Source organism: Cervus canadensis, chromosome 24, assembly GCF_019320065.1.
Source record: "Cervus canadensis isolate Bull #8, Minnesota chromosome 24, ASM1932006v1, whole genome shotgun sequence".
In the NCBI taxonomy this organism is placed as follows: Eukaryota; Metazoa; Chordata; class Mammalia; order Artiodactyla; family Cervidae; genus Cervus; species Cervus canadensis.
This window is the reverse complement of record NC_057409.1, coordinates 37727871-37740117: the sequence shown is the minus strand read 5'-3', so window position 1 is coordinate 37740117 and position 12247 is coordinate 37727871. Positions and strand designations below refer to the sequence as shown.

The 12247-nt window shown below is 42.1% G+C and overlaps 1 protein-coding gene across 2 annotated transcripts in view; it reads left to right on the top strand.

The window, feature by feature from the left end:
• Nucleotides 1–6988: 6988 nt before the first annotated feature.
• The window catches only part of PIKFYVE (phosphoinositide kinase, FYVE-type zinc finger containing), a 77102-nt gene continuing 71843 nt past the window's right edge, over nt 6989–12247 (top strand). The window contains exons 1-2 of one of the 2 annotated variants that reach the window (XM_043444893.1): nt 6989–7150; nt 10624–10804. In XM_043444893.1, the coding sequence (XP_043300828.1) occupies nt 10633–10804 (172 nt within the window). In that variant the 5' untranslated portion in view covers nt 6989–7150; nt 10624–10632. The remainder of the gene's footprint in view (nt 7151–10623; nt 10805–12247) is intronic. The other variant, XM_043444892.1, reaches the window with a different exon arrangement.

The following is a 12247-nucleotide window of genomic DNA, read 5'->3' as shown; positions in this document are numbered from 1 at the left end:
AAATTTCTGTTATCTAAGCCACCCAGTCTGTGGCCTTTTACAGCAAACTAATTCAAGCCTCCGGGCTTTCCTGGTGGCTCAGGCCGTAAAGGATATTCCTGCAATGCAGGAGACCCAGGTTGGAGCCCTCGGTTGGGAAGACCTCCTGGAGAAGGGAATGGCAGTGCACTCCAGTATTCTGGCCTGGAGAATTCCATGGACAGAGGAGCCTGCTTGGCTATAGTGCATGGGCTCGCAAAGCGTCGGACAGGACTGAGAGACAACAACAATGCAAGCATGTATTGATAGTAGTTGAAGCCATACGGTGTCTGAGATCATCTAGAAATAGAGTGAGAAGAACAGTCTGCCTCCACAAGAACTTGGAGAACACTTACTATCTCTAGGACCCAGGCGAAGAGGTCCCTCAAAGGGAATGAGCAGAGCTCTCGGTGGTGTAGTAGAAGAGTCAGCAGAGCCCAGTGGAGAGCCGAGGGAAGAGAAAGTTTCCATAATGGAGGAGGTACTGCAAAGAGGTCAATGAAGGCAAAGCCTGAAAATAATTTTGGTAAGTAGAAGGACCTCATGCATGCACTTTAAGAAGAGTAATTCCAGCAGAATGATTTTGATAGAAGCTGTACCACTGTTGGGGACAGTGGTCCCCAACATTTTTGGCACCAGGGACTGGTTTCACGGAATACAATTCTTCCATGGATGAGGTGGGAGGGTAGGCGAGGGGGAGTCAAGGGCGTGGTTTTGAGATGATTCAAGCACATTACATTTGTTGTGCACTTCGTTATTATTGCATCAGCTCCACCTCAAGATCATCAGGCATTCGATCTTGCAGGGGTCTGCAACCTCTGTTACAGGAGACTGAAATGTGAAGGGAGGTTGGGGAAGTTGGGGAAGGGAGACACGAAAAGTTTCTCAAGAAGAATGATTTCAGGTGAAGAAGCATGCTTTATGAAGTCTTGCATGCATGTTGTGTCCAACTCTTTGCGACCCCATGGACTGTAGCCCACCAAGCTCCTCTGTCTATGGTATTCTCCGGACAAGAATACTGGAGTGGGTTGCCATGCCCTTCTCCAGGGGATCTTCCCGACACAGGGATCGAACCCATGTCTCCCTGTGGCTCCTGCATTGTAGGCATATTCTTTACCATCGGGGAAGCCCTTATAAAGTCTTAGTAAGAAATAATTTCTGATGACTGCATAATTGCCCACCAGTTGATGGTGTTACTTTTATGTTTGTGTTGATTAGAAATGTTTCCTTATTTATCTGTTTACTTATTACTATTTTAAATAACTGTGACAAGGATATTTTAGTTATTTATCTGGCTCAGTCAGGTCTTAGTTGAAGCATGCAGGAGCTTCACTGTATCACGTGAGAACTTTCATTGCAGTGCCGGACACTTGTAGTAAACAGGCTCAGCAGTTGGGGTACGTGGGCTTAGTTGGCACAGGGTCAGTAGTTGGGGTACATGGTCTTAGTTGCTCCATGGCATGTGAGGTCTTAGTTCCCTCACCAGGGATTGAACTCACATCTCCTGCATTGCAAAGTGGATTCTTAACCACTGGACCACAAGGCAAATCCTGACAAAGATATTTAGATAGCCTTTATTTTACACTCAAATCAATTTCTTGAGTTAGATTGCTAGAATTAAAATAGTTGAATCAAGGAGTACAAACATTTTTAAGGTGTTTACTAGAGCCATCAAATTATTATTTAGGAGGGATATACCAATTTATGTCTTCATGTGCAGTGTGAGAGTGTTCCGATTTCATTACATCCTACCCAGAAATGACTTTTGTGATTTTTAAAAGCATCCTTATATTACCTATGAAAGGGAACTATGCCTCCCTAGACAGCTGACTGGTTCTAGGCCTGGGGAGAGAAAAGTTCAAGAGGAGCCTGGTACATTTGTGTCAGCATGTGAGGAAATGCTCAAAAAGTGATGGAGGCATGTTAAGTGGACTCAGAAGGCAGCTGGAAGGGGCTCTCACTGAGCAAACTGGGAACAACTTGAGCATCAAAAAGGATGGTGTCAGTAATAAGCTATAACATATTAAAAGAAATCCTCACAAATTCATACTGATAGTGTTAAAAGATAAACTGAGGCATGTTACAGTTTTTAAGAGCTTTTTTGAGTGAGACTTGGTGATCACCAAAAGAAAAGTGGTTAAGAGCACTCCATAAAAAGGGGCTAGAGGAAAAGACTTCTATGTAGAAGAGATGGAGGTAAAGCAAGGAACTTTATTTAATGGGCTAGAGCTTGAGCTAATGGCTTATTAGAGAAAGCCTAGGTGGCTGTTTGTGATTTTGTCCCTAGGTTTTGAATTCCTAACCTTGAGGCATTAGAGGCTTAGGTTTTGGTTTGCTTACACAGGCTACTAAGGCACTGGAACTGCCTCAGTCTAATGGCTTCCTTATTTAATTCATTTAATATTACTAATCAATATATAAAAAAAAGAAAGACTATGACTATTTATTTTCAGTACAACTAATACATATAGAGGAATATAAGCATAGTACTGTCATAAGAACAATAGACTCAACAAGAATTATAAATAAGTGCTCTGATTGTTAACTGAAAGGAGTGTGTGGGTCTGGCTGCTCGCTGCTCAAAAGCTGATAAGCAAGCCAGGTTAGTGGAAAGGAAAGTTTGTTTGTTCAGATGCTGGCAACTGGAGGTGGGGGGGAGGGTGGCAGACATCTGTCCAAAGGCTGACTCCCCCCACCAGCTGCCCTGTCCCCCCCCACGCCCACCCCGGACAAGCAGCGGGTGAGGAGAGCTTTTATAAACAGAGTGGTGGTGGGAGGGGGTGCTACATGCAGAAACAGCATAGTCATCTCGAACAGTCATCTTCAAATTTGTCATCAGTGGTCTGACCAGCATCATCTTGATTGTTTTAGGTACAAGTAATCTTCAGTTCTAGGGTCCATTTGTTCCCAGTTTGAACTGTGGCAGCTCATGTCCTGGGTCCAGTTTGGTCATCATGCCATTAACTTCTCCACCTGGGGTTTGGTATCTATAAGACAGTTCATAGGCTATGATAACCCAGAATATTATCTATAGCCCTTAAGAAAGAACTAAAGGTCCTTGACTATGTTTAATGACTACATTATTATTATTTAGTCTCCCGTGACTGTTTTCCTTTGTTTTCACATGTTCTCATTTCTCTGATTAAACTTATTCTTTGACTAAAGTTTTCCACAGGCAAGAGGCAGGTAGATGACATGGTGCAGGGAGGGTCCTGCTCCGTTTCTTGATGAGTTTTTTTTTTTCTTTTTACTATATATATATAAAAAATATATTTGAAGGATAATTGATTTACAACTGATGAGAGTTTTAGAGGAGAATGTTTACACAAATATCTCTCAACAGATATGATTCAGCTGGAGTTAATTCTGATGTCTGGAATGAGTTGAGAATCTAAACTGATTTTTTTCCTTTTCACAGAAATTAAACTGTAAGCCAGTACATATATTAGGCTGTAAGCTTCTTGAGGACATGGACTATGTCCTGTTCACAGTTTTATCCCTCGTGCAGAACTAACACATTTTCCATCAAATTAGTCACTCAAAAAATATTCATCAAATAACTGTTTGCCATTATTAAGTTAAACCAGGAGGACCTTAGATAGACTTGGCTCTAATGTCCTAGTAGCCTAAGTAAGCAAACCAAAACCTAAGCCTGTAATAACTCGAGGTTAGAAATTTGAAACCAAAGGGTAACCAATTACCAGTACCCACCTCAGTTCAGTTCAGTTCAGTTCGTCTCCGACTCTTTGCGACCCCATGAATTGCAGCACACCAGGCCTCCCTGTCCATCACCAACTCCTGGAGTTTACCCAAACTCATGCCCATCGAGTCAGTGATGCCATTCAGCCATCTCATCCTCTGTTGCCCCCTTCTCCTCCTGCCCCCAATCCCTCCCAGCATCAGGGTCTCTTCCAATGAGTCAACTCTTCGCATGAGGTGACCAAAGTACTGGAGTTTCAGCTTCAGCATCAGTCCTTCCAATGAACACCCAGGACTGATCTCCTTTAGGATGGGCTGGTTGGATCTCCATGCAGTTCAAGGGACTCTCAAGAGTCTTTTCCAACACCACAGTTCACTAGGCTTTCCTAAATAAGGCAACTGCCTAAGCTAGAGTCAATCCATTTTCCTGCGTTGCCTCTTTGTAAGTCTATCCCCAAATTCCTGTTGCCAGAGTGCTTCTAACCACTTTGCATTTGGTGACGCCACGTTCTTGCTCAAATAGACTCTTGAATGTTTTAATATGCCTCAGTTTATCTTTTACCATGTATGGAGTTTCTTTATTTACTAGGGTCTTAATTGGACTATCCTGTTCATATGATCTCTTGGTCTAATTTATACTGTGTTGTAGGTTTATGAAGTATTAACACCACCAGACTAGTTACAAGGGGGGAGTTCTTTTTGCTTCTTTTAAAATGTTTGTTTCTGGAAGGCATAGACATTTACGAGCTGAGGAGGAGTCACTGGAAAAAGAGAGGTTGAAGATATGGTGCCAACTCGTGTACGGAAGCAACTTTGTCCTCTACTACAGCTGCTGCTGCTGCTAACTCGCTTCAGTCGTGTCTGACTCGGTGCAACCCCATAGATGGCAGCCCACCAGGTTCCCCCGTCCCTGGGATTCTCCAGGCAAGAACACTGGAGTGGGTTGCCATTTCCTTCTCCAATGCATGAAAGTGAAAAGTGAAAGTGAAATCACTCAGTCATGCCTGACTCTTAGCAACCCCATGGGCTGCAGCCTACCAGGCTCCTCTGTTCATGGGATTTTTCAGGCAAGAGTACTGGAGTGGTTCAAGGACTTTGCCTTCTCTGACTCTACTACAAGTTAACCACTAAAGGGATATTACCTCTAAGCTTCTGTGCATGTGTATTCAGTTATGTCTGACTCTACTGTAATCTGCCAGGCTCCTCTGTCCATGGGGCTTCTCCAGGCAAGAATAGAGGAGTGGGTTGCCATGTCCTCCTCCAGGGGATCTTCCCTGATCCAAGGATTGAACCTGCGTCTTTTCTGTCACCTGCATTGGCAAGCAGGTTGTTTACCACTAGCACCACCTGGGAACCCCTGCCTATAAGCTTAAATTATACATAATAACCCATCTCCAGGAACTTTGCCTCCTAGGTAATGAGCATTAGACTAAATTGCCTTTGTTTAGCACACAGGAAACAACCCCGACCAGGCACAATGCGAGGAGGAAAAAATGAACACATCCCCTTAGGGGGCTGACTGGAATCTCGAAATGTTTGACTTTACTCCTTTTCCTTTTAGTGTAAAAGAATCCTAAATTTTAACTCAGGCAAGATGGTTCATTGGGGGCACGAGTCTACCATCTTCTTGGTCTGCTGGCTTTCTGAATAAAGTCACTATTTCTTGACCCAACAACTTGTCTCTCCATTTACTGGCCTGTCATGCCGCAGCAGTATGAGCTTGGACCTGGTGACTTCCAAGGGGAGAGGCGAGAAGGTGGATTGCCAGCGGGGAGGATTGAACCGGGAAAGAAGGGGCTCTTTTTACTCAGAGGGCAGGAGTCAGGCCAGAGTGGATGTATGCATGTGCATACTCAGTTGTGTCAGACTCTTTGTGACTCCATGGATTGTACCTGCCAGGCTCCTCTGTCCAAGGCATTTCCGGAGCAAGAATCCTGGAGTGGGTTGTCATTTCCTTCTCCAGGGGATCTTCCTGACCCAGGGATCAAACCCATGCCTCCTGCATCGGCAGGCGGATTCCTTACTGCTGCACCACCTGGAAAGTGGTAAGGGTGGATGTAGATGCAGGTAAATGTGGTAGGGGTGGTTAGGTAGTTAGGGATTGCACTGAATAGCTCAGGCTATTCCACTCAGGTAGAATAAGATCTCTTGCTGAGAATAATATAACGGGGGTAGGGGCATGGTGGTGGTGGTGGCTATTGCAGTAGTGAGGAATGGAAGAGGAACTTGACTACCAATTCCTAGGGTGATTGTTGAGGCGCTCAGCTGAGGATGGTAACAGATTTATACAGCTACCAGATTTCCATGCTACTCTCCAGTGGCTGCAAAGATCCAACTCAAGGAAAATTGGGTGAGAATCTGCCAAAACTCTTGGGGGAAATAGGCCTGCAGAATTTAATTAAAATAGCACCTCACTTTGGGGTTCACTTCCCTTCTGACTGCTCCTGCCAAGTTCCTGTCCTGTCAGCAGGACAAAACGATGGGTAATGCGAGCCAGGCTGAGCAAGTCGGGGTTTGGTAACTTTATATGCACCAGTCTTTGCACCACAAAACTTGAATGAAAGAATTAGCTATAGCGCTGACCTCACTGGATTAGACACATTGTGCGAACGCTTTACGTACAATGTTTTACCTAACCTTCACAAAATTATCTGTGAAGGCTACTATCATTAGCCCCACTTTACAGATAAGAGGTCTAGAGCCTGAAGAAATTGGTAATTTGTTTAAGATCACGTGACCATCTAGCAGCATCTCTCAAGTCTGATAACTGTTCACTCTAGGCACAAGTGTCAGTCCGTAAGAAAGCTGAGCGCGGTAACATTCAGTTCAGTTCAGTTCAGACGCTCAGTTGTGTCCCATTCTTTGCGAGCCGATAGACTGCAGCACGCCAGGCTTCCCAGTCCATCACCAACTCCCGGAGTTTACTCAAACTCATGTCCATTGAGTCGGTGATGCCAACCAACCATCTCATCCTCTGTCGTATGAGTGCCCATATTATCGAAAACATACGGTAACCACAGTCCTGCCTGCACCCGTCTGGTGACCCGGCACGCGTGATGCTCACGCGCGCAGTCGCCGTGGCTTCCTCTAGGAAGACAGGCGGCTTAATCTCGGTCAAGGTGTCGAGCACGACTTTATCTGGGCTGGATTCCTTCTGCCTGAGCGTCTGATCCGAACGTCCTGTGGGCGGGGCACGGAGGGCGGAGCCGCCGCCCGGAGAGTTGCGGATTGGAAGGGAGGAGGAACAGGGGGCGGAGCCTTGGGGGGAAGCGAGAAGCCGCCGCAACCATGTAAGCAGCTTTGCTTCCTGCCGCAACCGCCGGCGGCCTGAGAACCGCGGCGCTGGGCTCCTAAACCGCTTTCCTGCGCCTGGACCCGGTGAACCCGAGGCTGGGGTGGAGGGTGGCCCGCGGGGCTGGGGCAGGAGGCGCAGGTAAGGGAGGGACTTGGCGCGCGGCTGGTTGGGCCTAAGTGTGGGGAAGAAGGCAGGTTTAGGAAGCTCTGTGGCCGGAGCGGAGGGGAACTCTGAAGTGAAGGCGGCAGCTGGACTCCACAACTAGGGCTGAGGCCGGTCTGCGGCGGAGGCCGGGTAAGGAAGGGCAGAGAACCCGTGCTCCAGTTCAGGCGATTCCCCTGATTCCTCGGCCGCCCCTTGTTTAGCGAGTGGAAAGGGATCCGGCTGGGACTGTCTTGAAGAGGTTTCCTTGGAAGCATTTGAAGTTCCCTCGCTCCTATCTTGTCCCGTGTACTTGAACTTATTTCAGAGGTCCCTAGTCCAGTTCCTCCTCTCTCTGATGGGTAAGCTCTGAGCCTGTGTTTCAGAGGTGCATACGTAGACAAGACAAAGTTCCTAATCTACAGAAACGATACCAGTAGTGAGGTTTCAGATAAGTATTTACCTCCTATAGTGCTTGTCTCTGCTCTTTGAGACCTTTCCGTTTGTACCTGTGTCAGGCTCTTGAGAAGACCTGATTGCCCAGTTAGTATTTTCCCCTTGCTTAGAACGTTCCCAACAAGCGGATGAGAATGGAATATTTTTAGGAAATTTGGGGTCTTTTATTATTAAGACATTCAAGAACTATGAGAAATATTGGAATTCCGTATGTCCTGTCTGTTTTTCTGCTGAGTGTATTTATTAGATTATCCTGTACTGATTCAGTGCACATTCTTGTAAAATTACTTCGATAATGACAGGAGAGGTGGTCTTGTTATATTGTAGTGTTTTGTTTCTAATTTATTTGAATCTTGTTTTCTAGCACTCCCAAACTCCCACTGTCAGAATTCTTCCAAAAAATATTCTTGATTTCTTTCTGTTGGATTCGAGTTTGTGACAGAGGTGGGCAGATTAAGTTTCTGTTGAAGAGCAAGACTACTCTCCCATGTCCCCTTTTTCTTCTTTCTGGGAAGAAGAATATGGATAATGTGGTTTTCCTTTAGAAAGCCTCCGTCTGTTGGTACGTCAGTCAAAAACTGAACAAAAAAAAATCTTTGGAGGTGGAAACTAACATTTCTAGTGTTCTACTCTCCTGCATTGTTAGATATATTTTGAGTATCTTTTTGTTTTTTTTCTTTAAACACTGTACTTAGAAATGACTGAACTGATACTTGGGTTTTTCTGTCTGCTAAAATTTTGATTTGACTGGTGTAGTAGGCTTATTTTCTAAATGTCAATTCCTGACAAGCCTTTTGATAGTGCTTAGTGGATCTGCATATGCAAGTTTGCAAAGGAGAAGAGGCAATGTGTTGGTGATCCATGAGAGAGGTCTTTGAGTAAGTGAATACATCTAGTTACCTCTCAGATAGGAAAGAATCCTAGTTTATGTCACAGACAGTTATTAAGCTACCAGAGAAAGAGTTGTAAGGTAGTTTTCTTGGTCGTGATATCAGTATATAATTATTATGATTAACTCTGCGTGATTGTATTCTTTTAGAGACTGCATGGGTCAGTGTCTCCCTGGTAATTTTTATCCTCACGTCTCCTAAGTCTAATAAAAGTCTGTGTGTGGGTGACTCTTAGGCGTGATGCTGAGACTCCCCAGGAAGGTTGCTTTACTCTGCTCATGTTCCTTGTGTCGAAGCAGAGTGTAGGATGTTCTCTGAGGCCTTCAGGTTATTGCTGTCACGGTATTCTTTCTCTCCAGACCTCTCTTTTTACTTTTTTGAGTTTACACTTGGTCAGTCAATCATCAGCTAATTTCCCAACCCTTTCTGCGGGAGTGTGGGTTGTCAGGACACTTTAGAAGGACGTGTCCTTTCCCTCCTTCCTTCCTCCTCTTCTCCTCCTCTTTTTCCTCCCCCTACCCCATTCCAATAAATGTTTGCTGCCAAAATTCTTTTTGTCAGTGGTCTTTTTTTTGTTTGTTTGTTTAATGAACAATTAATTAAATTATTAATCAGGCAACATCCTGAACAGTTAGAATTCAAATAGACCAGAATTGAAAGTCTGTGAAGAGCTACAAAATAATTTTGCTCTAAAGACTAATTCTGTGCCTCTTAGGGGCAAGCACTCTGCTAAAAGTGCTTCATATACACTATCCCACTTAGTCACACTATGCCTCAGTTTCCGCTATGTGAAATGAGGATGGTAATATATATCTCACAGGGCTCTTACATGGGTTTACTCAGCTGAGAAATTTCATAATCAGAATTTGAAGCCAAGAGTGTAAGCCTCCAAAACCATTGTAAACTTGAAATACCTCTTTAATTAAAAGAGAAAATAATTAGATAAAAAATGCTGCCCTCGGGGGGAAAAAAGTAATTCTGGAGTGAAACTTGGCGTCTAGTTACAGTTGGACCACTGAATAGCTATGTGACCCTCAAGAAAGTTGTTTTGGGGTCAGTGTACGTTGGTTGCCTCAGAGATAAAATGTAGTAATAAGGCCAATTCTGTGTTCCAGGAATTTATAGAAATGAAATGAGATGGTAGGTAGGATTTTGAAAGTGAAGAGCATTTTATGAGTGTAGTGTCCTTGTAAATATAAGATTCCAAGCTATAGCATTTTAATGAATTATGCATAGTTCATGGTCTTCTCTTTTATTTGAAGTATTAATCAATATGGCAGAAAATAGACATCTGTGCTTTTGTGTTACCTGCATCTGAGGGTGTCGGTAACAGTCCTTTGGTTGAATTATGATTTTTGGTTATTTAGGAAAAAAAGCACTTTAAGATCTTCATTTTAATGCCTATATGAGTTTAGATTTAAGGAGAAAAACCAGGCTCCTGTACCTAGGAGGACATGTAATGGGGATCAGCTTGTTGGTTTAGATCATTCTCATAGCTGATGAGACATAGTTTGAGGTAACTTTTGAGGTTATATAGAAATGTCATTAAGGGATGACTTTTATTTTCCGTTCTTGGAAGTGTTTATTTTTTAATATTTTTTAAAAAAAGCAAACACTGGGATAAGTGAAATAAAGCTTTGAAGAATTTGTATGCTTTTGTAAAACCAGTTCCCCCCATCTCCCCAACTTTAAAGAGCTATTTCTTTTTCAAGGAAAAAAATCTTAGAATGAAAAATATATAAATAAAGTGAAAAATCTTTTTTTCCTTTTTGCCTGTTCACATTTTTTCCTTGCCTTCAAATTTTTAATACTTTTGGTTTTTTTTTTGTTTGAAACTACAAATACATATATACATAAAATACAAATACCTAAAAATATATTAATTTTGAAAGTGAGATTGACTGTAAACGTTCCTAGTTTTAGATAAAATTGAAACTCTTCCTTATGATCTAGACTGCAGTGTTTTCAAGTATTGATTTGGAATGTATGCTGAAGTAGACAAGTACTCTGGTTTTCTTAAGTGTGAGTTTTTGAAGTCAGATTTATAGACATTTGGGCGCTGTTTGGAATCAGCCTTTGGGCTTCCTGAGTAACTTACTTTTGCTTACTTCTTTTGTTTATTAGACTCATGAAATGGCCACAGATGATAAGACTTCTCCAACATTGGACTCCGCTAATGACTTACTTCGGTCTCCTACCAGTCCTTCTCATCTCACACACTTTAAGCCTCTGACTCCTGATCAGGACGAGCCTGCTTTTAAATCAGCGTATAGTTCTTTTGTCAATCTCTTTAGATTTAACAAAGGTAAGACCTGTTAAAGATCAGACACCCTGCCATCTTGATTCTCTGAAATTCTCTTGTTCAACTTTCATGCTGTGTCTTTACAAGAAAGTGAATATTAACTAGGAAGTAGCCTTCATCATAGATCCTCGGGTTTAACTGCATAAGAAAAGAAAGCTAGAGTTTTCTCTTTAATCTTAGTAATTATTGGAATGGGAAGTTGGAATTGAGAACTAAATGTTAAAAGGAGGTTAAAGTTAGCATCCATCGTTTTTTTTTCTTTGTTAATATATCTGTATTCTTAAGTCCATAGAATGGACTTTGTTCTTTTTAGAGGTTAATAGCCAAAAGATTTTAATGAAAGCAATGAAACTAAAGAATCAGCACATGGGAGGAAGGGTTCATATTTTTCAAAAATTAAAAGCTGTCAGCAGGCTTGTTGTTAATCTGTTTAATACATTTAATGATATCAAATGAAAATATATTTTAAAAATGAACTCTTTTTAAGAAATGTTTTTTACTCATTAGAAGAGTTAAAAAACATGGTCTACATCTTTTGCTTTTATATTTGACAGTATTGTTTGAAATGTGTTAGAAAGTAATCCGTCTCTTTGAAAGCGGTTTATGGGTTAATAGATTAACTCAGTGGAAATTTTAATAGTATTAACTGACTTATTAGCAGGCATGTTTAAAGCTCTTGTAAAACCTTCCATTAGTCCATCATTTTGAAAACAGTAATCTTTTTTTTTTAAAGAAAACTCAACAGTCTTATTTTGAATAATTCTGAATTTATGGAAAAATTAGAAAAATAATACAGAAATTTCTCATATATCCCTACACCCAGTTTTCCCTGTTATTGATATCTTACATTGGTAGAGTACGTTTATTATAATCAGTGAGCCATTATTAACACAGTATTACTAACTGAAGTATGTATTTTATTCATATTTCTCCAGTTTCTACCTAATGTCCCTTTTATGTTCCAGGATCCTGTCTAGGTTACATTACATTTACAGTAGTCTTTAAATTTAGACTTCCCTGGTGGCTCAGATGGTAAAGCGTCTGTCTACAATGTGGGAGATCCGGGTTCGATCCCTGGGTGGGGAAGATCTCCTGGAGAAGGAAATGGCAACCCACTCCAGTATTCTTGCCTGGAAAATCCCATGGATGGAGGAGCTTGATAGGCTACAGTCCATGGGGTTGCACAGAGTTGGACATAACTGAGCGACTTTTATTTAGCAAATGTTTATTGAGCACCTGCTATCCACTGGGCACTATGTTAATAGTCAAGGAATCTATCCCATAAATAAAATAGAATAACAAAAGATCCCAACCTTCATGTGAAGCTTGCATTCTATTTCCATTAATATGCTCAAGAAATTTCTAGTGAAAAGTAAAACAAACTGAAGGTCACATATACCAAGGATGTAATTATTGGCCTGTAATTTTGCCACCTGTTTTGAATTT